The 27,158-nt window shown below is 39.7% G+C and overlaps 2 protein-coding genes across 6 annotated transcripts in view; one reads left to right on the forward strand and one right to left on the reverse strand.

The window, feature by feature from the left end:
- The first annotated feature begins 339 nt into the window (after positions 1–339).
- Positions 340–27,158, forward strand: part of slc45a1 (solute carrier family 45 member 1) — a 41,579-nt gene continuing 14,760 nt past the window's right edge. Inside the window, exons 1-10 of one of the 3 annotated variants that reach the window (XM_077204142.1) lie at positions 340–537; positions 1,103–1,536; positions 3,907–3,999; positions 4,158–4,382; positions 6,007–6,863; positions 8,074–8,227; positions 18,155–18,331; positions 18,419–18,624; positions 20,171–20,396; positions 22,626–23,026. In XM_077204142.1, coding sequence (XP_077060257.1) covers positions 1,113–1,536; positions 3,907–3,999; positions 4,158–4,382; positions 6,007–6,863; positions 8,074–8,227; positions 18,155–18,331; positions 18,419–18,624; positions 20,171–20,396; positions 22,626–22,654 — 2,391 coding nt within the window. In that variant the 5' untranslated portion in view covers positions 340–537; positions 1,103–1,112 and the 3' untranslated portion in view covers positions 22,655–23,026. Of the gene's footprint in view, positions 538–1,102; positions 1,537–3,906; positions 4,000–4,157; positions 4,383–6,006; positions 6,864–8,073; positions 8,228–18,154; positions 18,332–18,418; positions 18,625–20,170; positions 20,879–22,625; positions 23,027–27,158 lie in introns of those variants that run through there. The other 2 variants (XM_077204141.1, XM_077204143.1) reach the window with 2 other exon arrangements.
- LOC143711950 (uncharacterized) lies at positions 23,331–26,351 on the reverse strand. Of its 3 annotated transcripts, none has more exons than XM_077204155.1 (5): positions 26,128–26,351; positions 24,896–24,988; positions 24,516–24,585; positions 24,316–24,401; positions 23,331–24,233 (listed from the first exon to the last, which is right to left on the reverse strand). In XM_077204155.1, the coding sequence occupies exons 1-5, from the start codon at positions 26,185–26,187 to the stop codon at positions 24,162–24,164; spliced, it is 381 nt and encodes a 126-aa protein (XP_077060270.1). In that variant the 5' UTR covers positions 26,188–26,351; the 3' UTR covers positions 23,331–24,161. The 3 variants fall into 3 exon arrangements, with proteins under 3 accessions (XP_077060270.1, XP_077060271.1, XP_077060272.1); XM_077204156.1 differs by having other exon boundaries at positions 24,316–24,398; positions 26,128–26,332; XM_077204157.1 differs by having other exon boundaries at positions 24,316–24,395; positions 26,128–26,306.

A 27,158-nucleotide genomic window follows, 5' to 3' on the forward strand; every position in this document is an offset into this window, starting at 1 on the left:
TGAGTTCGTAAGCTTTCGAATGATACCTAATTTATGATGATTATTTTCAATATATATTTGATATGAACCCATTGAATTCCATAGTATAGAAAAAAATAGGTCTACAATGGAAGTCAATGAGTGCTGACAGACATTCTTTAAAATAGGCCTATCTTCTTTTGTGCTCAGCAGAGGACAGAAATTCAAACAGATTTGAAACAACTTGAGGGTGAGTAAATGATGGCAGAATTTTCATTTTTGGGTGAACTGTCCCTTTATGAGTTTGAAGCGTTAAGAAAGGTGTCAGTTTTCAGTTGATGCTGATGCTGCAGATTGGCGCGGGAGGGGCGGTGCCGTGACGTCACGAGGGAGAACCGAGCCTCAGCCGAGGAGAGATGAGAGAACAGGGGAAGACCGGAGGAGCACGATAAAAGCAGGGAAATGACTGCGCCAGAAAGGACGAAGGAGGAAGAAACGTTAAACAGCAGCGTCAACATGATTTGCCGTTCCGTCTGCAGTTTGCAAACCAGTAATGCATGAAGAGCATCCCGGATAAAGGTAATATTTTCATGTGCACGCCTCTCACAAAGAACAAACGAGTGGAGGAGTCGATTGTATAATCTTTGCCTTGAAATCAAATGATTGGGGTGATTAGTGCACCACTTAAGTGCAGCAGCTTTGCTCTCTAAGCATCCTCTTTGTCATCCATTAGCCAATTACACATATCTTTTAATCGAAGATCACGTGCTCTTTTTATTCACGCCTGGTGCGTTTCTCAGAAGGCTGCCGTTATGCGTTTTGCTTCCTCAGCTACGAAGAGACCACATGTGCACTGCGCATCTGCACACTCTGCGCATTGGTTGCAGTGAGTCGTGTGCACGAGGAAAGTGTCATATCTATATCACTGGCCACCTTGAAGCAATGGCGCTTCATTCATCACGATACGTTTCTGCTGATTTGAGGCACAAACCCCCTGTTGTGATGGCTTTATGTAATTATGCTGTTTATCTTGTCCTATCTCAATGTCACCATGACCTAAGAGCGCTCTCTGAGAGCGGTGATAGATTGCTTTTCCATGTCTTTTGAAATTTGCATCAACACTTCTTTTTTTTTCCCCTTGCAGTGTGAGCAGAATGTCATCTCCAGGAATGGGCACCTCGAGCGACCCCCTGTTGTCCAGTCCTGTGGGGGGGAAGTTCGGGACTGCCCAGGATGGCACATGGAGACCCACTCTGTCCAAGACGTCCAGCTTCCCAGCGTCCACCACACGGCACCTCAGTCACAGAGCCAATAACTTCCAGAGGCACCCGAAGCGTCGGAAACTGATCAGACCGTCTCCTCCTCCGCCACCGAACACCCCGTGTCTCCTGGAGCAGCTCGACCTCAGCGAACTGCCTCCGAGACGCACTTTCCCCGAGCTTCTCTTCAATGGATCCATCTTGTTTGGTATCGAGTTCAGCTACGCGATGGAAACGGCGTATGTTACTCCTGTGTTACTTCAGATGGGGCTGCCCGACCAGTTCTACAGTCTTGTGTGGTTCATCAGTCCAATCTTAGGTAAGTAGATATTAAAGGCCCCCTGAAATCATCAAAATGTAAGTTTTTTAGCTTTTAGTGTGAATATGTTAGCCTTAATGTTATGGATTTGCTGGTTTGTTCCAAAGCATTGATAAAATTCGCATTTAGGAGATATAAGCATTCAAAACTTAGTCTCTCACTAAAATGGATCACGGATTTTAATGACATCATCGCGAACTTCAGCTTCTGTCCAATCAAATGCTTTCCAGAATCTAAAGCTCCGCCCCCTATTCTATAAATACCACCTGACCAAAGCGACCGTTCGGTTGCTCAAACGCTCGAGTTTTATTCGGTTTTCCAACTGTACGTTGGTTAAGAATGAAATGGCTAGAATTTATTCAAACCTCTACTATTGAATCCAACGTATCATCAGTGCTCAGATTCATTTCAATGGTGCTGTCAAGTACGACTTGCAGTCTGTGAGGTTAACTAAACGCTATTGGCTGTTTGAAGAGGGGGAGGAGCCATTCAATATGTCCCGCCTTAGCTTCCTGTTTCAAGCTGCGTGTTCCAAGGCACTTCAGTGAGCCTTTAAATGATTAATTCAAACAAATGATTCTGCTGCGGAATATAAAAGGAGACATTTTTGAATGTCCCCGCAGACTTTTGATTGTAAAGCTTAAAAAATAAGGCAAATGATGAATGTTCCTGTGGATTAAACAGTAGATCATGGTGTGTAGGTCATGGGTTCCATTCTCACAAATTTATAAATTATTCACTGGTTAAAAAAGCATCTGCTAAATGCATAAATGTACATAAAAGTAGTATATGAAATTTAAATATTCATATTCAAAGGCCTCTGAAGCCATGTGATATCTCTGTATAAAAAACAGACAGAAATTGAAGTTGCCTGTTAACTGACGTAACCAGAGTCCAGTTGCAGAAACAGCCACTGTGTTTAAAACTGGTCGAGGGGTAATCAGTCTCGGATTCAAATTAGACCGATCTACTTTTATTTATGTGCAATCTTAAATAAAAAATGATACGACTAACTTCTAACTTCAGATCTATGCTTATGCAAACAGTCACAGATCATTGAGGGTCTTTCAAATACTGTATCAGTCAGATTTGTGAATGAATATTCTACTACTTCGTTCACAAATCAGACTCAAAAATCCATACTTTTCTCCTGAAAAAGCTTTTTCTCGAAGCTAGAGCAGATGCCAAGCTTTTGGGGCTGTTCCTCGCACAAAGCTATTATATGCCTTTAGAAGAACACATGGATTACTTTGTAAAAGCATTCTCTTTCATTATATTGAAAAGAATGAGCTGGATATCCTGAAAAGGAAAATATATATTTAACATGCAACATTTAGTATTATCTATATATAGTATTTATTAATAGTTTAAATTGTCCTTTATTTTTATAAGTGTAGTTTTTTCTTATGTGCTTTTGTCATTTTTATTAATTTTTAAAAATAATTATATTAACTTTAATTTATTTTTATTTTAGTTTTTTTAGTACTTAAACTTAAAAAAATTATTTCAGCTTCAGTAAATATGTATTTCAGTTAGTATGCCAAGGCAAAATTTCTAGTATTTAAAAAAAAAATTATGTTTAAGTTTTTAATTTATTATTTATATTGCAGCACATATATATTTAACATGCAACATATTTTTTATTTAATTTTTTGCCATTTCTATGTTGCAATTGCAGCCAACATGTAGTATTATTGATCTAATATTATAGTATTTATATTATTATTATAAATATTTTTATATTTTCAGGTTTTCATTTTAATCAAATTTTCCTAATTTTATTATGAGCTTTTGACTTTAAAAAAAATGCATTTAGCTTTAATTTAAATCTTTGTAATTTTAATATTTCAACTTATATTTTAATTTCAGCTTCAGTAATTATTTATTTCAGTTCGTTTGCCAAGGCAACATTTCTTTTCCGTTTTTCATATAATATTTATATTACAACATAAATATTTAACATGTAATTTTTTTTTTACATAAAACATGGAAATTTCTACTTGCACCACTATTCGAACGAGCGTTTCCAGCATGGGATGCGGGTGCGCTGCCAAGGACGTCAAAGCCTCTAGCGTCAGTCGCTAGTGCACTTCTTGAGGTCAGGGGAGTGAGGTTTCCCTGCACAGCTCATCGTTACACTCACCCCTCTGAACCTAGTTTAGGTCGTGGCCTAATGCTTAGAGAGTTGGACTTGTAACCTGAAGGTCACGGGTTCGATTCTCAGTACCAAGAAACGACTGATGTGCCCTTGAGCAAGACACTTAACCTCCAGCTCTTATTAACTGGCCTCTGTTACATATAGCAATACCAGTTTAGAACCATTATTTAGCCAGTTATTTTTTGTTCTCCCTCTTCTTTTATGATTGTCAGGATTCCTACTGCAACCAATTCTTGGAGGATGGAGTGACCGATGTACGTCTCGCTTTGGCCGCAGGAGACCTTTTATTTTTGCCCTGGCGATAGGTGAGCAGTACTGAATTTAGCTATTGCAAACTTCACTAATTGCTCGAATTGCTCAGAATCTTTTTCTGTTTCGAACTCTTTGCATTTTAATATGTGGTATTGAAACTTCAGTTTTTCGAGAAGTTGGTGGTAATGTTGTTCTGTTGTTGTGTTTGTAGGGGCTCTGCTGGGTCTAACACTGGTGCTGAATGGAAGGGACATTGGATCAGCAGTGGCGGACACAGCCCTGGATCACAAGTGGGGCATCGTGCTGACGGTGTGTGGTGTGGTTCTGATGGACTTCAGCGCGGACTCAGCTGACAACCCCAGTCATGCGTACATGATGGATGTGTGTAGCCCAGAAGACCAAGACCGAGGCCTAAATATACACGCTCTTCTGGCAGGTTAGAGTAAAACTTTGTGATTAATTAAGGTTAACTATTCATTTAAAGCATTTTTTAATGAATATCTTTTTCTCAAACCAATATATTTAGTCATATTTATATACTACTATAGTATTTATTAATATTTTAAATTGGCTTTAATTTTTATATTTACATTTTTATTTAATTTTTCATATTTATATTTTAATTTTAGTTTAAGTCTTAGTAATTGTATTATGTGATTTTGTCATTTTTGTCAGTGTATATGCCCTGTGGCCTTTTTAATTTTATTTATTTTGGCTAATTTTTATGTTTTAAATGTTTTTAATTTAAATGTTTTCATTTACCTATAAAAGTATAGTTCTCCCAGGTTAATTTAACACATTGTCCCATAATTTAAATAATTTCCTTGAAAATCTGTACTATTTATATATTAATATAGTATTTATTAATATTGTGAATTAGCTTTTATGTTCAGTTCAATTGTAGTTTTATTTTTAGTATCTTTGATATATGTTTTTGTCATTTTTTAAGTTTTTAAGTACTTTAATTTATTTTATACCAATTTTATTTTGAGTAATTTTAGTACTTCAACCATAACTTATTTATTTCAGTTAGTTAATTTTACTATGTTTTCAGTTACTTATAAAAAAATATAGTTCTCTCAGACCCATTAACATTTTAATTGACTATATTTAAATCAATTCCCTGAAAAAAAGTGTTATTTTAGTATCATTTACAGTATACTATAGTATTTAATATTGTGAATTACCTTTTATGTTTATTTGTTTGTCCTTTTATGTTTATATACCTTTTGTCTGTCATTTTATGTGCTTTTGTCATTTTTACAAGTTTTATTTAGTTTTAGTTTATGTAGTTTAGTTTATTTAACACTTATTTCAGTTAGTTGTGAAGGCAACGTTTCTCATGTTTGTTTAAGTTTTTCATCTAACATTTATATATTTTTTGGTTACACTTTATTTTAAGGTGTCATTGTTACAGTGTAATAATGATATATTTAAGTACTGAGTAATATTAATTAACAACACATACTTACTATAGGGTTAAGGTAGGATTAGGATTTGGTTGAGTGTTAGTTGCATGTAATTATGCATAATTTACTGTTATTACTATGATAAGTACATGTAACATGTAACAAGGACACTGTAAAATAAAGTGTTACCTTTGATTTGATTTTAAACTTATTTACATTACACAAAATGATATGCACAGTTTTATTTTTATTTAACAATAACAACACTGAGCCACATTACTATTGCATCTTAGCCTGGTTAAAACCAGTCCCTTCTCAGTCGTAACTGAGTTAGGGTCTGGGGAAGGTTCATTCACAGCTCACTTCCAAAGGGGCGTCACCAACGGATGTCGCTCAAATGCCTCTGGGCGCAATTGGATAGACCTGAAACCAATCAGATCGATTGTCATCTTGTAAAGCCCGCCTCAACGTTTGTGATTGGTGCTTCGATTTGGAAAGATTGGAAATGAGCTTGAATGGGCTCTTCGCCAGACTAACTTGCAGAGCAAATCTAAATTTGCCGGAAGTTCGTCTGGGTTTTCCCAGGCTAATTGCATCTATCATTTCACTTCTATTCTTTCATTTAACTATTGCATCTTTCATTTACCTCAGGCCTTGGAGGCGGGTTTGGTTACATTGTGGGTGGGATTAACTGGGGCAATACTGAGTTCGGAAGGTCAATAGGTGGCCAGCTCCGGGTCATATACCTGTTCACCAGCATCATCCTCGCCGCCACCACGGCCATGACCCTCACGAGTATTCCTGAGCGAACTCTAGCTAAATCCCAGCCTCAAACCAGAAGCGGCCAAAACCTGAAGAGCCCCAACCTCCCTCTCCCGCCCTCCCCCCCGCCTCCTCCTGGAGCTGCCGTCGAGCAGGACGAAGAGGACGAAGAAGAAGCCCTATATAACAGCCAGTTCTCCAGTTACCGCTACCAGGATCCGCTGGGTCGCTCGAGCAGCGCTAACGCACGTCTCTACGCAGGCCTCACCAGCCCCATCTCCCCTCTCAGTCCTCTGACACCCAAATACGGCAGCTTCATCAGTCGGGACAACTCGCTCACGGGCATTAATGAGTTTGCATCCTCCTTAGGCACCTCCTACATAGACAGAGTATTGATTGAATGCTACACGGGACAGCAGACTCCTCAGCCATTAGAACCAGAGCCACCGGGAGAAACGCCCCCGCCTCGAGGGCAGAGTGAAACACCTGGTGCAAATGAAGTTTCACAGCAAAACACACACTCACAGCCTAACGGAGAGTTGCAGGCGAGTGAAGAGTTGCAAGCTGATGAGCAAAATCAAGCCATTGAACCCGCGGATCCTAGTGAGGCGTCGGGGTCACAGAGAGGCAGTTCCTCAGGGATACTGAAGCGTCCTCAGAGTCTGGCCTTAATAGAGGACCCGCTCATTACTCAAAGCGGCGGCTTGGACAACGGTCGTAGACGCACCGTCACTTTCAGTCAGCAGGTCAGTGTGCACTGTAGGTTTGACTATGCATATTACAATACAATACAATACAATTGTATTTGTATAGCACATTTAAAAACAACTGTCGTTGACCAAAGTGCTTAAAGGATAGACGTTCGCGTTTTACAAGTAAAGCCCTGTTTTAAGATCGTTTCTGATGAAATCGAACGGTTAAGATTAAAATTTGGACACATGCTGCTGTCCTGAGAATTTTAGGTTTTTGTGTTAGCACCCACCACCTATACAATGGTTTCATAGGTGCATTGGAAAAATCATTCATATAAACGCATTAAACTTTAGTTTACAAAGACGTGAAACTCACCGAGTGGTCTGGGGTGTTCACTGATGTGCTCACGCAAAAATCGCTACAAAAGATGCTTTCCAACAGGTGTTTTACCTTTCGTTGTAAAACTGTGGACCTATTTTTCCAACGCCTCACAACCGGACATTCTTCCAAAAACTACGATAAAACCTGTTGGAAAGCATCTTTTGCAGCGATTTTTGCGTGAGCATATCAGTGAACACCCCAGGCCACTCGGTGAGTTTCACGTCTTTGTAAACTAAAATTGAATGCATTTATATGAATGATTGTTCCAAGGCACCTATGAAACCATTGTATAGGTGGGGGGGGGGGGGGGGTGCTAACACAAAAACCTAAAATTCTCGGGACAGCAGCATGTGTCCAAATTTTAATCTTAACCGTTCGATTTCACCAGAAACGATCTTAAAACAGGGCTTTACTTGTAAAACGCCAAACTTACCCTTTAACAAAGCAATAAAAAGGTAGACAATACATGCACGAAACCAACAAATACACGTCAAAGAGAAAAGACGGACACATCAACGTACATTTAAAGCTAATGAAAAAAGGTGCGTTTTCAGAAAAGGTTTAAAAAGTGTCAGAGTTTGGACAGATCTGATATTTGAGGCGAGGCTATTCCATAGCTTGGGTCCATAAGCTGCGAAAGCACGGTCACCCCTATTTTTTAATCTGGTCCATGGGACAGAAAGTAGGTTCGAATCCCCCGATCTTAGGGATCTTGACTTAAATTCTGGGTGAAGCAGTTCAGATAGGTACTGGGGAGCTAGATTCTGTAGAGATTTAAAAACAAAAAGCAAAACTTTAAAATCTATTCGAAATTTAATATTGCATGTATGCAACTTGGCATTGAACTTTGCATGTTCTTTTTTATCTTTATCCTTTCCCAAGGTGGCAAATATATTGCTGAATGGAATGCGCTATGACAGTGACCTCAGTGGCAGCCATGAAGGAGCAGACTCTCAGATGTCAATCCTGCTGCTCTGTACCGCCATCTGCAGGATGCCTCCATGTTTACGAAGCCTGTGCACCAACCATTTCCTGGGTAAGATAGGTTTTGAATCTCATTAGCCATATACAAAATGTCTGAGGCTCATCATTTATATGCATTTTTTTATATATATATGTATATATATATATACATATATATAAAAAAATGTATATATAAATATATATAAAAAATATATATATAATTAGCACTGACATTAAGATTTTGATAATAGACTAAAGTGTTAGCACTGACCTACAGCTGATTCAATTTCTTAAATATGGAATTTATTTGCACTGATTTCGGAGGGAAATCTGCTGAATTTCGCTTTGTAGTTGTTAATTAAAAAATTTTGATACAATAAAAGTTAATTGAAATAAAGCTGAAATGAAATGTAAATATATGATGAAAAACCTTGCAATTAGATAAAAAAAAAATAGCAATATTTCCTTGGCAACTAAAGCCTGGCTCACACTACAGGAGTTTTAGGCCGATTTATGCCCGATTTCCCCCTCCCGAGAATCGGAGAAAATATCTTGTCGAGGACCTCGATCGGTTCTGATGTTCGGCGCAGATTATCTGGTAATGTGAGGCGTTCACGGATTGAATCTTGCACCACCCGATCTGCTCTCACACAAATCGGGCTCGTCCCGATCACATCAAACAAGTTTGATATTTATCGGGATGAGCACGTTTGTGATTACGTCAGTACTGATACAATAGCCAATAAGAGACAAGTAACGTTAGGGCTGTGGTGATGGAATATCCATTGAGGTAATTTTGAGTGACAACAGCGTGATATGCGGTATTATTTTCATTTATTTATTTATTTATTGCTAAATAAATAAGTGTTACGCTGTTGTCAGCAGGCACGAGGACTAGTAAAGTTAAATGTTGAGTAATGAAACCGAAACTAAAAAAAGTGGAGTAAAAAGAAGTAAGAAGTAAATAAGGGTCCACATAATATAATAACAGAACATAAACCTGACACTGAGCTTGTTAGATCATTGTTATATAACAGTTAGTTTCGATCCTCGAATCTCACTTTACAAGGGGCTCTCTGTGTGAAAATTTTTTTTGTGGGGTTATTATTATTTTTTTTGCTTTCACCATATTTCACCAGTATTGTCTCTCGTCTCTGCGTGATATAGACTGTCACTCAGTGTGCTGTTACACTGTTACGACACTAGGTGGCGGCAAGGCAAGTTTACTTATATAGCACATTTCATATACAATGGTAATTCAAAGTGCTTTACATGGAAGAAATTAAAATAATCAAAATAAATCAGAATAATTAAAACAGTTTAGAATAAAAGATAAAATACAGAAATAATCAAAATAAATCAGAATAATTAAAACAAAATAAAATACAGTACGAACAGTCGGACGAACAGTGGTACAGTGCTCATTGAGTAAATGCAGAGCTAAACGGATGTGTTTTGAGTCTGGATTTGAATGTGACTTCTGTAGGAGCACATCTGATCTCTTCTGGAAGCAGGTTCCAGCTACGGCTGGCATAGTAGCTAAAGGCGGTCTCAACATGCTTAGAGTGAACCCTTGGTATTTCAGAATCAGAATCAGAATCAGAAAGAGCTTTATTGCCAAGTGTGCTTGCACACACAAGGAATTTGTTTTGGTACTGAGGCTTCCAGTGGACATATACAAATACAACATGAAACATAATACTACAAATTATAAGAATAAAAAATAAAAATATAAATATATGAGAATAAAACTATCACAGTTGGGTTTAGTCAGAATAGACATTTTCAGATTTACAGATTATGAACCTATTTACAGTGTTTTGAATATTATAAATAAATAAATCTACATATAAGTATCACCTGGGTTGTGGGATATTGCACTAAACAGTGGGAGTATTGCACTTACAGGCATATGCCTTGGGAGGAGTGTTAACTGTTCAGGAGGGAAATGGCCTGTGGGAAGAAACTGTTCCTGTGCCGAGATGTTCTTGTGGCCAGTGATCTGAGTCTCCGTCTTGACGGTAACAGTTCAAACAGGTGGTGTCCAGGGTGAGTGGAGTCTGTGATGATTTTACCTGCTCTCTTCCTCACTCTGGAAGAGTACAGGTCCTGGAGGTTTGGCAGGGGGGCACCAATAATCCTCTCCGCAGTCCGGACTGTCCGTTGTAGTCTCCTGATGTCTGATTTGGTAGCTGAACCAAACCAGACAGTGATGGAAGCGCACAAGACAGACTCAATGACGGCTGAGTAGAACTGAATCAGCAGATCCTGTGGCAGGTTGAACTTCCTCAGCTGGCGAAGGAAGTACAGTCTCTGCTGGGCCTTTTTCACAGTGGAGTCAATGTGATTGTCCCACTTCAGGTCCTGAGAGATGATAGTGCCCAGGAACCTGAATGACTCCACTGCTTCCACAGTGCTGTTCATGATGGTGAGTGGGGGGAGTGCTGGGCTGTTCCTCCTGAAGTCCACGATCATCTCCACTGTTTTGAGCGTGTTCAGCTCAAGGTTGTTATAACTGCACCAGCCAGCCAGCTGTTCAACCTCCAGTCTGTAAGCAGACTCGTCACCGTTTCGGATGAGACCGATGACAGTGGTGTCGTCTGCAAATTTCAGGAGCTTGACAGAGGGGTCTTTAGAAGTGCAGTCATTAGTGTACAGGGAGAAGAGCAGTGGGGAGAGAACGCACCCTTGGGGAGCACCAGTGCTGATTGTGAGTGTCTTGGATGTGTGTTTCCCCAGTCTCACTCGCTGCTGCCGGTCCGTCAGGAAGCTGGTGATCCACTGACAGATCGAGGATGGTATGGAGAGCTGGGTCAGTTTGGCTGTGAGAAGACCAGGCATGATGGTATTGAAGGCCGAACTGAAGTCCACAAAGAGGATCCTTGCATAAGTCCCTGGTCTGTCGAGATGTTGCAGGATATAATGCAGTCCCATGTTGACTGCATCATCCACAGACCTGTTTGCTCTGTAAGCAAACTGAAAGGGATCCAGCAGGGGTCCAGTGATGTCCTTCAGGTGGGGCAGCACCAGTCTTTCAAACGACTTCATGACCACAGACGTGAGAGCGACAGGTCTGTAGTCATTAAGTCCAGTGATTTGGGGTTTTTTGGGGACAGGAATGATAGTGGAGCGTTTGAAGCAGCAGGGAACTTCACACTGCTCCAATGATCTGTTGAAGATCTGCGTGAAGACCGGGGCCAGTTGGTCAGCGCAGGCTTTTAAACAAGCAGATGAGATGCCGTCTGGGCCTGAAGCTTTCCTAGTCTTCTGTTTTTTGAAGACTCGGCTCACGTCCTCCACACAGACCTTAAGCTCAGGTTGGATGGCAGGAGGGGGGAGTGATAATTGGAGAACAGGAGGTGATGCTGAATGTGTGAAGTGCAGATCAGACCGGGTGTGTGGTGTGAATGAGGGCTTTTCAAACCGACAGTAAAATGAATTTAAATCGTCAGCCAGGTGTTGATTGTCCACAGATCGAGGGGATGGTGACTTGTAGTTGGTAATGTTCCTCAGGCCATTCCAGACTGATGATGGGTCGTTGGATGAAAACTGGTTTTTCAGTTTATCAGAGTAGTTCCTTTTAGCAACTCTGATCTCCTTTGTCAATCTGTTTCTGGCCTGGTTATACAAGATTTTATCCCCACTTCTGTAAGCATCCTCTTTGGCATGACGAAGGTGTTTGAGTTTCCCAGTAAACCATGGTTTATCATTAGTGAATGATAAGAATGTCCTGGTAGGAATGCATGTATCCTCACAGAAACTTATATATGATGTTACAGTATCTGTGAGCTCATCCAGATCATTGGTAGCAGCTTCAAAAACAGTCCAATCAGTGCAATCAAAGCAGGCCTGTAGATTCTGCTCTGCTTCATTAGTCCATCTTTTTACAGTCCTTATTCCAGGTTTAGCTGATTTCAGTTTCTGCCTGTAGGTCGGTATGAGATGAACCAAACAGTGATCAGAGAGCCCCAAAGCTGCCCGTGGGACGGAGTGATATGCATTTCTTATTGTGGTGTAACAGTGGTCCAGTATATTACTGTCTCTGGTGGGACATGTAACGTGCTGTCTGTATTTTGGTAGTTCACGGGAAAGATTTGCTTTGTTAAAATCCCCAAGAATGATTAAAAGAGAGTCTGGGTACCTTTGTTCCGTTTCAGATATTTGTTCAGCCAGCTGTTGTAGCGCCACGCTCACGCACGCGTCTGGAGGGATGTAAACATTCACGAGAATGAAAGAGGAAAATTCCCGAGGCGAGTAGAAGGGTTTACAGTTTATGAAATGTGCCTCTAAATTAGGAGAGCACATCTTCTTCAGTGTTGTTACATCTGAACACCAACTTTCGTTAATGTAGAAACACAATCCACCACCTCTCGTTTTCCCCGTTAGCTCCGCGATGCGATCCGCTCGGAACAGCTGGAAGCCCGGCAGATGTATTGCGTTGTCCGGTATGGCTTCACTCAGCCAGGTTTCAGTGAAGCACAAAGCAGCAGAGTTTAAAAAATCCTTGTTAGTGTGGGTGAGGAGAAGAAGTTCATCCGTTTTGTTAGGAAGGGATCGGAGATTCGCAAGATGAATGCTGGGGAGTGCAGTGCGCAGGCCGCGCTCGCGGAGTTTAACCAGCGCGCCGGCACGCTTCCCGCGTTTGCGTCTGAACGCGCGTTTGAACAACAACGCTGCCCCTCCGACGAGAATGTCCAGCAAAACGTCCGAATAATCAAAAACTGTAGAAAAGGTTTCTGGTGTGTGTTTCCTAATGTCCAGTAGTTCGTCTTTGGTGAAACTGATAGGAAAAGAATGACTAAACGCAGAACAAACTAACAAAAACAACACAATAGCTGGAGAGCTCCACACCGAGGCAGCCATCCGCGGCGCCATCTTGGATCAAAATTTCAAGCTGATGTGATCCTAATGATCTGAGTGATATGTTGGGTTTATATTCAGTGAGCATATCTGCAATGTATTGAGGTCCTAGGCCATTGAATGATTTATATACCAGTAATAATACTTCAAAAATCAATCATAAATGTAACTGGCAGCCAGTGTAAAGACCTGGGGCCTCATTTCTAAAACTGTGCGTAGGATACTTACTAAAAGTGTACGTGCGCCAGAAAGCTAAAAATGGCGTACTCAAAAAAATATTCAGACTTATAAAACCGTGCGTACGCCAGAACCTGCGCAGAATTCACTTTATAAATCCCAGTTAGCGGAAGACTGTGCTCATGCGTCTCCTCCCCGAAACAACCATATATGGAGCTTACAACGCCTAGTTTTACTATGCACATCCTCATCTGCATATCATTTGCATATGATTATTCATCCACGTGATAACATGTTTAACAGTACAAGACATTAGGAAAATATGAAATGCGGCTGTGCTGTCACATTAGTTACATTAATAAAAACTAGTAGCCTATCCTTGCCTTGTTTTTGAATAAATAAATCAAATAGTATAGAATACATTTCGGAGAAAGTTTTTCTTAATCTTTTCCACTGGCCAAAGAGTATTTTTAATAGATTTGTGTTTTTAATGGAAACAGATAGACCTTGCTGTGAATTATTTGCACGAAACCATTTTCTCAGACAATCATGATAAGCAATTATCTCTTTAGTTAAAACATTAAAACACAGCATGCAAGAGGAAAAGTGTTCGAAAGCATTGCATCCACAACAAATATTTCTATTTATTGAATATAAAAAATGTTGTAACTTCTCAGTAATGATTTCATGTAATTTAAGTGTTTAACTACATTAATCTAATACATATTTAATCTAAATCTTTACAACAGAAGTAAAACAAAGTTTAAATCATTGTTTTATTTAAACTGTTATTGTGAATATGAACTGTATTTATGATTAGGACTTATAATGAAGATTTACGGTATTAGATGCGTTATGCTATGCGTCAGTTTCACTAAACAGCCAAATGCGCTCGCTGGGGCGGACATTTAAGAAGGGATGGATGTTTGCTTCATGTGATAGGCTTGGTTTGTGAAATTAAATTTGTATTATCTTTCTGTATATGTATAATTTTCTTTAGATTTTCTGTCTAAAAGTGACCAAAAAGACATTTAACTCCAGCTCACCATCGGTGTCGCCAAACTGCTCCATCTCCAAAACGTTCGTACGCATGGGTCAGAGTTTGCGTGCAGGTGCGCAAATTTTCCCGTCAAGTTTGTTTTTATAAATCACAACTTGTGCGTCGTAAGTGGCGTACGCCTCTTTCAGGGCCTGTTTTGTGCGTACACAATGGTTATAAATGAGGCCCCTGAGGACTGGTGTGATATGTTCATATGTTCTGGTTCTGCTCAGCGTTCTGTATGAGCTGCAACTGTCTCATGGTCTTTTTGGGAAGGCTAGTGAGGAGTCCATTACAATAATCCACCCTTCTGGTGATGAAAGCATGCACAAGTTTCTCTAAGTCTTGACTGGAAACAAAGCATCTAATTCTTGCAATATTTTTCAGGTGATCGTATGCTGATATAGTTATTGCTTTGACATGACTACTGAAACTAAGGTCTGACTCTAGAGACACATCCAGATTCTTGACTGCCTTTGAGGGAGTCATTAAAACTGTTCATTGAACGAAATGTAAAAAAATTCGGATTTATTCTTAGATGTAATGAAACAAGCTGTTAATCATTTTAATATTTAATTTTTACTTTGAGCTCCACTTTAGGCTCAGCTGAGCCGCAATCCGGCGCATGGGTAACGCTGAAGCTGATGCATCACTAGATCAATGGCATTGATTCATTGACCAGAGCTGACGCCATTCATTAGAAATATCCTTAAAGTCCCTGTAAAGTCAAAATTAAGTATGTGTTCTGAGTTTGTCATATCACAGAAAAATGTGTTATTAGCCACCCAGCCAAATTTGAATGATAAAGAAAGCCGGCAAGTACATAAAATAAGCTATCAAAATCTTGAAAAAATGAGCAGTATTCTCTGCTCTCAAACGCTGGGGGCGTGTCCTCTGGCTGCGCTGAAACCACGCCCACTCTCGGTAAAGCTGCCGTTGCCACACTCAACTGTCACCCGCTACAGCCGGAATGGATGCTCCTAGCAGCTTATTATGTTAATTAACGTTATAACATAAGCACACAAACTTACACTCATTGGTGGCCACGCACTGCCGATGATGGCACCAGTTGTCGGCGCGACGGGAGGATAAAGGCCGAGGTGGGAGATAGTCGGTTCGGCCCCATTCACCAGTAACAGTGGATTATCAGTGAATCCCAGTTGAATCCCAGTGAATCTCCGACGAAAGTTTATAAAACTATCCTGTGTAAAATGATCACTACAGAGGTGGGTTTTGGCGGTGATCCTCAGCTCTCCATCAAGGTGGCTCTTCAAAAAATTAATCCACCTCTTCTTGATGTGATCGTTTTTAGGAAATTTAAATAAGGACATCGATCTGTTCTATACATGATCGCATCCAGGTAGTAAGATATGCATTTCCGTGACGAAGACATAACTAGCAAACTGTACGCTGTAGTAACTATAATAGTACTGACAGTAACTCGCGATTGAGCGCCAAACTGATGCGAATGTGCTCTATTTATATTGTAAGGGGAGCGGCCAGCCTCAGTTGCTCTAGTGCGTCATCAAGTAGGGGCGTGTCCAGGAGCTCAGGGGCTCCAGTGCGTCATCAAGTAGGGGCGTGTCCAGGAGCTCAGGGCTCCAGTTCGTCATCAAGTAGGGGCGTGTCCAGGAGCTCAGGGGCTCCAGTGCGTCATCAAGTAGGGGCGTGTCCAGGAGCTCAGGGGCTCCAGTGCGTCATCAAGTAGGGGCGTGTCCAGGAGCTCAGGGCTCCAGTGCGTCATCAAGTAGGGGCGTGTCCAGGAGCTCAGGGCTCCAGTGCGTCATCAAGTAGGGGCGTGTCCAGGAGCTCAGGGGCTCCAGTGCGTCATCAAGTAGGGGCGTGTCCAGGAGCTCAGGGGCTCCAGTGCGTCATCGAGACCTGTTTTAGCCTTGCCCAAAAAACCCGGAACACAGCAATGATGAAAAACTGTTTAACGGTCTAACTCCACAATTCAGTACTTCACAGTTCACAGTCTTTGTAATATGTTTTAGCAATACATTTCTAACATTTATAATGTGTTTAGAATTTTTTTCTAAATTGCCTTTACAGGGACTTTAAATGTTAAAAGGATGATTTTTCCTTGGTCACAGGCAATCTTTTCACGAATATGACTTGATATGAAGGACAGATATTTTGTCTACATCCACTTTTCTGCTTCCGATCTGTTGGATTCTGTTGGATTTTGATATGGTGGAATCATATCAAAGCGCTTCCTCTGGCACGATAATCTTAATAACATTGTGTAGTGTGTGATGCGCCACGATTTTCAAATCTTGTAGTGTGAGCATGTTTAAAGGGTCACTCCACCCATTTGCATTAAGATTTCCATTGTTAGAAATCCAGTCATACTATTGAATGGTCGTGCAACACTCTTTCATTTTCCCCTGAGACGAGAGTAATCCTCTATTTACCTTTTTCACTTCCTCCTACAATGACGCAAAAATCGTCATTTTACGTCATTGTAGGAGGAAGTGTAAAAGGGGGGGATTTCTGTGAAGACTACAAGCACTAGTTCCCGCCCTTTCAAACCATAGGGGGGTTGGACCTAATGCGCTAACAGACCTATCAGATCAGTGCCAGTGCGCTTGATTTCACCGGCAGAAACTTTTTGAAAATATGGACGAAGGTACTGAATACGCAGACGGATGCATTATGGAGGATCTGGATTTTGACGAAGTTATGGTAGAAACGAATGTTCATGGCTGCCTTTATGAGTATAGCGACGAGCAGCTGAGGGCTATGGAGGAACCGGAGGCGGCTGAAGCTGCTGCCACCACAGCCGATGCAGACGATCTGCCCGCCGCGGACGAGGAGCCCGCAATGGCTCGAGCTGGGGCAGATTGGTGGTGCCTGTGCTCTCACTGTGCGCCAATGGACCCAGAACAAGAGTCTGTCTGCTGCCGAGAATTCCAGCGGTGCTACGGAATCGGAGGATGACACGGACGTGTGTGTTGTTGCTCACCCGAGTTTCGCACCGCATATGGATAGCGGCGTCCTGGAGACCTACTTTACAATACCTAACGTCAACTGGCAACGTCAGCCAAAGCCAACAGGGTCAAATGGTCGTCTTTCTATAAAGTGAGATTATTTTCATTTTGTTAATACGCTAACGTGGCAGGTTCATTGCACAAATATCTTGCAGTTAAGCTAGCTACTGTAGTGGGAGTGGTCTGCGGAGCTGAGCATTGCAATGCACTATGGGGATTGTTGTCTACAATCCACAAGCACTAAAAAGTCATTTTCTGCCTTTTATCGGCCAAGAAGGTCCCAAATTAGAAATTTATGATACTATTCTACTACATATATGACCCACTTTCAATACATATTCATTTCTCCACCGGTGGAATGACCCTTTAAGATTTGAGGGAAGAAAATCTGCAAAGATTCTCCTTAAGTGTGTGCTGCAACCAGATTTCACAATCGGTTAGGAACTCCTGTAGTGTGAGCCAGGCATAACTGGGGAAAAAAACTAGTTTAAGTTAAAGTACTAAAACTGAAATAAAAATGAATTAAAGTTAAATAGAAATATTTAAACAAAATACTAATAAATAAAATACATGTTAATTTAATATATATATATATATATATATATATTTTTTTTTTTTTTATATAATATCTTTATTTAAAAAATTATATAATATAAAATTATCAATAAATACTATTATAGTGGATAAATAATGCTAAAATAACACTGATTTAAGGGAATGGATTTAAATATGGTAAGATGTATTAAATGGATCTGGGAGTGCTATACATTTATAGGTAATCATTTTAAAAACACAAAGGCCCCAGGATGTGCACAACGTTGTGAATGATGTGAAGTGTGTGGGTTTTTTGAACGTGATTCGAGTGTTTTTAAAAGTGGTTATGTGGAACTATTTCATCTTCCATCATCAATTTGGACTAAAACGTGATCCTCAGGTTGGTTATCGTTTGAGGGGATGCTGCTCTTCTACACTGACTTCATGGGGGAGGTTGTGTTTGGCGGAGACCCGAAGGCTCACCACGATTCAGAGGAGTACAAGCGCTACAATTCTGGCGTCACCATGGGCTGCTGGGGAATGTGCATCTATGCATTCAGTGCTGCTTTTTATTCAGGTTGGTGAGAGTGATTCTGTACATCTTGACCATGCACAAACACTAGTGTGTATTAGCATTCCTTTCTTTTGTCTTGTCCTCTTGCAGCCATTCTGGAGAAGCTGGAGGAGCGCTTCTCGTTGCGTTCGCTGTATTTTTTTGCCTATCTGGCCTTTGGTTTGGGCACAGGACTGGCCACTCTCTCCACAAACCTGTACGTGCTGCTGTCTCTCTGCGTCACCTACGGAGTGCTCTTCTCTTCTCTCTGTACGCTGCCTTACTCTCTGCTCTGTGAATATTACCAGAGCCCGCAGGTGAGAGGACGTTCAGAAACAGACTTTAATTAGATGTTTAAAAAAACCATGCAAAGGCCTGGGGCCAGTCGCATAAACATAGCCGTGGCTTAACAACTAGTCTGAACAACTAGAAATATGTTTGGGCTAATCAGTCTTTTCAGTTTCAAATTAGACCAATCTACCTTTTTATGTATCTGATTTAAAAAAAATTAGGTGACACTTTATTTTAAGGTGATGTAGTTATATTTAATATATTAATAACAGTAAATTATTCATAATTACAAGTAACTAACACTAAACCAAACCCTGACTCTAACAGTAACATTAAATACATGTAGTTAATTGATATTACTCAGTTCTTATTAGAGTAAGGACGGTGTAACTACGTCACCTTAAAATAAAGTGTAACCAAAAGTCGAAGAACCAGTCTTGAAGAAAAAAATATGAGTAACTTGTAAGACTAGTCTAAGAAGTTTATGCAACCGGCCCCTGGTTTCACAGACTGGTCTTAGATTGAGCCAGGATTAGGTTTTAGTTAAATTAGTCACTTTTATAAACGTGCCTTAAAAAAAAAAAACTGGTGTACATCATGTGACAAAACAATGGCAGTGACAGATTTTAAATATGCCAGTGCAAGTTGCCTTCAGTTAAAACAGCTCAAACATGCATTTAAGTCTGAGACTAGACTTAAGCCTGGTCTGTGAAACCAAAATTGTGTTTATGGGAATGCATTTGCAATTGAAGTCACGGTATCAGTTTCAAATTGATATACACGTTATTTTGAAAGTATAGCATCAAGTTGCAACATTATGCATGCTCATATGAGACTAGTGACAAAATTGCTGTCTGTGCAAAATTATATTGAATCTTCCTTTCACAACTTTTAGACAATACGCACAATGATACCAAATAGCGATATAATAGGGAAAATAGGGATATAACTCAACTATTTGCCATATTTTGGCGACATATAAAATTAAAAATGTTATACATCTTTACAGCTCAAACAGCACACATAAGAAATACCGTAAGTGCCTTATCAGTATAAACATTAACAGACACACTATTTCAAAAGTATAGCATCAAGATGACGCATTATTTGAGTTAACATGAGACTAGTGACCAAATTGCTTACTAACCTTGTTTGTGCAAAACGATATAGAATCGTTACATTTCTTTCACGACTATAGTGAACGTAACTTTTACGCACACGGATTCAAAATACTAGGGATATAACATAACTATTTGTAATGATATTTTTGCAACACATAAAACGGAGATTTTATACAACTTTACAGCTCATGGAAGAATTATTGTAAGTGCTTTAACACACATTTCTGCTTTTAAACCCTCAGTAATCTTTTGCCCCATAGACTCCATTGTAAGTATAATACAGAACATACATTTTTTTTTGTTTCCAATAATCGAGGGACCCACAGTTAATGTCAGTGGTGATCAACAGCATGCTGATGGAGTTTATTGATCTTCTCAGAGTTGCAGTGCTAAATGTTTGAGTGCAGACAGTGTGATTTCAGTTGTGATTGATCTCAGTCTGTTCTCGCAGTTCTGTGGCTCATCCGAGGACGGGACCAGGCGAGGTATGGGGGTGGACATCTCCCTGCTCAGCTGCCAGTACTTCCTGGCTCAAATCCTGGTTTCCGTGGCGATGGGCCCTCTGACATCACTGGTGGGCGGGGCCCAGGGCGTGATGTACTTTTCGAGTCTGATGTCATTTGTGGGGTGCCTGTACTCCTCACTGTGTGTGGTGTACCATCTGCCAGCACCCGAGGGTGAGCCTCCCCAGAGTGAGACGCAGCCACTACTGGTGCACATTTAGATCTGCTCTCTCACACCGGGTCCAAAATTAACACTCCATCAGCATCACACGAGTTACCAGCTTTCTTGATTTGCAACACAACGTAAATCATGATGTAAGAACGCTCTTTGATATCCAAGAATCAAAGCAAAGCAATTCCAGCAGTCCTCTAAATAAAAGATCAAGGACTGTTGTGCATCATCAAACGACTTTTTAACATCTCTTTATCAGATGTTTATATGAAGCCAAAGTTTTTTTTATAGACAGCGCACTATAGACAAACCTACAAATTTCACCAAAATGGTGTTTTTGTAACAAGTTTCATATATTTGACACAAATATGTAAGGGATAATCTTTTTTTTTTTTTTTTTCAAAAGTAAAAATATACATACATTAGGGTCCTTAAGTGTGAGACCACATTGAAGTTGTTGTTTTTTTTCACACATAAAAATAAAGAGAAAGTTTTAGGATTTATATATATAGTTAAAAATAAATAAATAATATGTAGAATAAGTATTATTGAATATTTTTAATTTCTAGGTGTAAATAAATGAGGTAATTGTATTACAGAAAATTATGCCATTTTCAAAACATTCTGAAAAACATCTGGTTTTGTTTCAAATCACATGGAGCCCATTACCGCCACATAAGAAAATAAAGTCATGCTCTGGTAAATCATAGTTATGCGATAAAAAATGTAAACGATGACATAAAAAAAAGAAAAAAAAATGATGACAAAATTTCGACATAAAACAGTCTAAATTATGTGATGAAAAGTCAAAATTATGACATACTAAGTCAAAATTATGACTTAAAAAGTCGAAATTATGACAAAAAGAGTAGAAAATGACATACCAAATCAAAATTATGACAAAGTTTTGTAAAAAAAATACAAAATTGACAGTCGTTATTATTACATTATGATTAAGTCGAAATTATGATTTAAAGTCGAAATTGTGACAAAAAGTTAAATTTATGACAAAAAGTCGAAAAACTGAGTCGAAATTATTACTTAAAAAATCTAAATTATTGCATGCCACAATTTTGAATTTTTAAGTCATAATTTTGATTTAGTATGTAAAAATTTTGACTTTTCATCTCATTATTATGATTTACCAACGCATGATTTTTTTTCTTAAGTGGCGTAAATGGGCTTCCATAACATAATCTAAAGCGCTGCTGTCATGCAAATAGACAAACTAAAGTTTACTACTGAGAAATATTTCAAATAAATATAACTCAAATTGAAGTAATTGTTTTAAATTAGAAAAGAATGTAAAAAAATAATGCAGATTTTTGGACCCACTATTGTATATACATTGTGCAAAAGTGGTCAACAGCCGTTGGCAAACATGGTAAAAAGTTAATTTTGGACCCCGTCGACACAAACGAACAGCTCAGACTCTGCGTTTGCTTCAGACACACCTTCCTCACTTTACGCAGTGCTGGAGATGTGAGAGAGGGAAAAAGAGCGATTTTGACTATGCATCTCACTCAGATCTCTTAACGCAAGCATGCTGCGACAGTGACTGCATGACGGCGAGCTTGAGTAGTGTGTGTATGAGAGAAAGTGTGTTTGTGAACATGTGATGCCTGACTACTTTCATCTGGCTTGTACATATGTCAAATGGTTTTTTTTTTACTGTCGATTCCTCATAAAGGAGGAAGCCAAAACTGTTTATAGCTCTCTTTATATTGTTTTTGGTCAGCTAATTGTTAAAGCTCATTGCTTTTAATAAAAGTAAACCCCTCTCACATGTCCAAAGCAAATGTATCCTGTCCACATGAACTTGAAACCTGTCGGTTTGTTTGCATGCAAAGCCGCATTGATGCCTTACTGTAGGCCTCTGTTTCAAACTGTACGACGGTAAAACAGAGAATGTGTGTGTGTCTATTGGTTCTTCGGTTTGCATATACTGTTTTAAAGTGATTAGGCTCATCATTTGAATACTAGCTACCTACTACACTCATCCTTACACAAGTGTCATGAGTAGCAATATTCCTTTCGCATGTTTGCCATACTGTCACATGGCTCGTAGCGTGACACTGGTGGACGCTCCTATTCCATATTTATAAGAAAAACATAAATGCCGTATTTATGGTTCCCCCTACTGAGCCATGTCATGGAACGCACGCTCCCATGCCTGCTTTCCTGTGGTCTGGCGTGATCGTTGTAATGACCGTCGTTCTTGTCATTATCAGGCAGAGCGGACGTTGAGGCTGAGGCGTGAGTGATCGGAAACAGGCCCTGTGTGGAAGAACAAGCCAAATGTATTGTTTGGTGACTACAACAAATCTGGACAACTAATCCGGACTCTCCACCAGAGCGCTCAGAAATGTGCGCCTGTATTGCGAAGCATCTTTTTATGTTTTGTCTGTTTTGCTTTGCAATACATGCGACACTTCATACTTTAAAAAAAAAACTCATGTTCACCAGGTAGCAAGCAAATCAAGAAGCGAAAAATAAAGAACTGAACGAGACGAAATTCATCACATTGTTTGCCTAATCCACACAAGCATGTACTTATTCCTTTAAGGAAATGATGTAAATAAGTGGCACTGTACAGGTAAATGCTCTGAGAATTAAACTGTCACAGGACGAAGGTTTTGTGCTGCAGATGTCGTTCTGATTGACTGGTGGTTTCTAGTAAAAACATGTTTTAGACTTTAACCAGCAGGGGGCGCAGTAGGATCAAACCAGCTCTAATCAAAGAAAATCCTAACCTAACTAGTCTTTCTTTGTGTGAGAGAAGCTACTTTCAGATTTTACCAAGAGTCACATATCAGCAGCAGTTAAGAGTAAATACTCTTTCAAATACTTGGTGCATGTTCAATCTCGTTTTAAGCGGCTCGTAAAATGTTTTGCAACCCCCAACGCAACGCCAAAAAAGACCCAAGAGGCACTCGTTTTAAAAAGACAAGACTGTTTGTTTTTTTTATTTATAATCCTGAACCAAACTATACAAAGCAGTGGTCAAAAAGCAACCAAAACACAATAAAAAAAAGGTTTCGCTTGAAGGACTGAAAGAACACCAGTACCAGCATACAGTTCTGTTATAGATTGTTTTCATTCTGCACTTCCCATATAAAACACAATGATAAAACAAAAACCCCCAAAACTGTACATAAGGATAGAAAGATATAATCCTTTTAAATGCATATGGAACAAAAGACCTTCAAGATTTAAAAAGGGGTTAATTAACATGTTAGAGGCCGTTCAGAAAAGGGGGCGGACGGGCGATGCGTTGACTAAGGAAACCCTCTCATTCATATGAGCCATCTGTTATGTTAACTGATCTGCTAAAGCGAGGGATTAACTTCTAGCAGCACAACCAGGTTAAACATTGTCTATTAGCCCCTGCTTAAAACTCATCTTTGGTCTTTGGTGGATCAGAAAAATGTCACCCATGAAAATGACAAGAACCTCAGGCTTTCAGTTGCTTGCGTGTACATCCGCTGGTCAAAAAAACAGAGTAGAATGTGTGCTTGTTAAACGTGTGCTAAAATAAAATGTCCATTGTTTCTTTTAATACAGGTTTCTAATGTTGGTCCTACACCAATAAATAAGGTCTAACAAAAGGGACAGGGTCATGATGATGTTATGGGCCTCAGTGCAATAATAAAAAAAAAAAAGATCTTGTAGCGGCAATGGAATGTCTGTGAAATATACAGAAAAGCACAAACTCTACTAGGTCGAACTGACCATACAGACAGAGCTACTGAAGGGCAGCGAGAACTTTAAGCTTTGACTTCAGCCTCTGTGGAGTCGCCGTTCTCCTCTGTCTTCTGTTTCTTTGTTTCCACTGCCTCCTGAAAAAGCAGAAAAGCAAAGATTAGACGTGCTGGAAACATGAGTGTTTGTGTCCATGTGTGGATTTAAACTCAAACCCACCTCCTCTTCTGCTGGACGTTTCACGGGATGTTCGTCTGCCTCTTTCTCAGCTTTGTTCTCCTCCTCCTCCTCTTCTGCCTCTCCTGCTGTTGACAACCAAAAAGTGTGTCATTAATCAGTTTTTGCACTAGTAAATTCAGTAAAAGTGAAAAAAAAAAACATGTGGAAATTCACAGTTTATGAGTCAAAGTCAAACTTACCCTCCTCATCATCCCCACCCTCTTCATCCTCATGGGTTTCCTCTTCTTTATGTGAAGCACCATTAGTAGTCTACAGAGAGAAAACACCGTGAGTGAAATCGATACCAAGTTTGTTATGTCACCAGAAGACTTGGGGATTTATGAACAAAGTCAACGATTAAGTATCATTACGATCATTTTCAAAGTTTGTGGGAAGGTCAGTTAAGTAAATAACCAGCCTCAAAGCTGTTTTCTCATAAGATGCATCTGTGTCAGTTCTCCAACCCTAAACAAAGAGCAGCGTGATGAACGAGGGGGAGGGGGCCCTTCAACACCTGCGCGGCGAGCGGGTACTAGGGGACAAAAGCCACAAGGCCTGCTGGGAAATACTCAACGCTTACTGTTCCATTTCCATTGGCAGGTGCGTCTTCGCTGCCGTTTTCCTTCACAGCCTCCGCCGCCTCTTCAACCACCTCTTTCTTTTCTTTCAGGTCCTGAAATAAAGCAGAAGTTTATCGGTTAATAAATAAATCCCCTCAGACTACATAAACAATGCAGCCTGTGCTTATTTCACATTGATAGCATGCGTTTTTCATGGTAGTAAAGTGGAAAGTTTGTTTCTGTAAGTTACTTCCCCACCCACACACACAGATGAGGCACAGACCACACACACCAGCTGGCTGACTGCCTGTTTAAATACATAAAATGGTAAACCAACACCAGGGTCATGAAAACCACCTCAGGTTTTTGGCTTTAAATACACTTTTAGAAACTATGCCATCATTTTATATGATTTACCTTTCATTTAACACATTTACCACATTGTCGTGACGGAAACGCAACGTGAATTACTGAAAATGGTAAAAAAAAAAATGTTTAACGTTGTCTGTGTTCTTTCTCTGAAAACGACACCACAATAGATCTTTTATATAAAGACAATCAGTTTTAAGTTCATTCCATCGTGAATTAAATCTATTGTTCGGACACTTATGTCGAGGTCACTTGAGGTTATTTCGCGCCGGTCTTGCCCCATTGCCCCCTTTATTCCCCGGTAGGGGTCGTGCACGCGCATGCGCGCACACGCGCCGAGCTGGAAACAAAAGGAGGTAGAGCGCGCGCCAAGACAACGTGCTCGAGAGACTGGGGGCGGGAGGCGCGAGCATTTTACAGCACGCGGCGGCGATATTCCCGCCTATTCGCGCGGCAGAGATCAAGAGCCTTGACTTTGCACACACACAAAAAATTTCAAAGAACGGAGAAAAAAACATTCTGGCAGATGGGTTCACCAATTCACCCCTCCCGCGAAGCCCCATACCTACCGTTAATTGGATATGATTACATATGGGAATATATGTCGAAATTTTCCCTCATAGAGGTTTGCCTTATTTCGTACGACTTAACGTTATTCTTGAATTCAACGTTCGTAGTGATTCTTCTTTTAACCGTTAATTTAAACACGACTCCGTGCGAAACACGAATAAACGGAATATATGATGCTGGTGTTCGATTTATACTAATTTAACATTTTTTCATTGAGAATAACATTTGCCGCTGATAATTTTTGCCTTTTTCTCGGTTTTGTTTGTCAGGCATACCCACTTCTCTCAAATTCATCGTTTTTAAGGTAACTTACTTTTGCGGTGACCTCGGTGGTGGTGGTAGTGGTGGTCGTGTCAACAGCGGTATCAGCCATGGTGGTTTATAGAGATGTTTTAAAGAAAAATGTCCGAAAAAAGCGTTAGAAGTGGTGGGATGAGGTAGGAGACGGTCGGACGTGAGGAGGAAGAGTGAATCTAAACTGCCAGAACCTGAGAACTGAAAGGCGCGTCGAGTGCAGCGGCAACATCACAGACATCTGATTGGACAGAAGCGTAGCAACCTAAATCCTTTCTTCGATTTGATTGGTGAAGCCACTGTCAATTGTTTCATAAAGTCCCGCCCCTTCGTTCGTACTACTTGTAATGCGCCCGTCTTGTCTTATTGGTGGAATATTTAATTTTAGCCTACTCTTTACCCGGTCTTTTAAAAATGTTTTTTTAAGTGTCGAAATTGACTTTTTATTATTATTATTATAATGTATCGAACAATAAACAGATAGGCAAGACAGAACAGATAGAACCTCTACTACAGGAATGAAATTAGCCTACATAATCCTCTTGTAAAGGTTCACAAATAAAATAAAATAAGAGAGAGAGAGAAAAGGTAACATTATAAACACATACAGAGGAAAACAACATGGCATTACCAAAAAAATTATCATAATATTTAAAGAATCTGTATCTTTTCCTGTTTTTTGATCAGCTTAGAGATATAAGAAATGCATCAATTTAAATTAAGAAATGTGGTAAAAAAAAAACTATAAATTGTAGTATAGGCTGCATTTGCATATAAATAAAAAAAAATTCCCCCCAAAAATAATAATGTAATTCATTGGAGTATAGTTATGTTTATAGTAACAGATTGTATATTTAAACTGAAATGATGAGTGCGAGGTCAGGATCAATTCAAGCTATTTTGGTGACGTCAATCTATATTTCTGGCACCATCGTTGTTTTGGTTCCTTATTTTAGGGGCTCATTCTCTATATAAATTTGAAGAGAGTGCAAATAGTTTATGCAGTTAGTAAACTTAAAAAAAGTGTATCAATAATATAGGCCTAATTAA

This window comes from Siphateles boraxobius, unplaced genomic scaffold (genome assembly GCF_051911475.1).
Source record: "Siphateles boraxobius isolate OS27281-9 unplaced genomic scaffold, OSU_SipBor_1 5, whole genome shotgun sequence".
Classification (NCBI taxonomy): domain Eukaryota; kingdom Metazoa; phylum Chordata; class Actinopteri; order Cypriniformes; family Leuciscidae; genus Siphateles; species Siphateles boraxobius.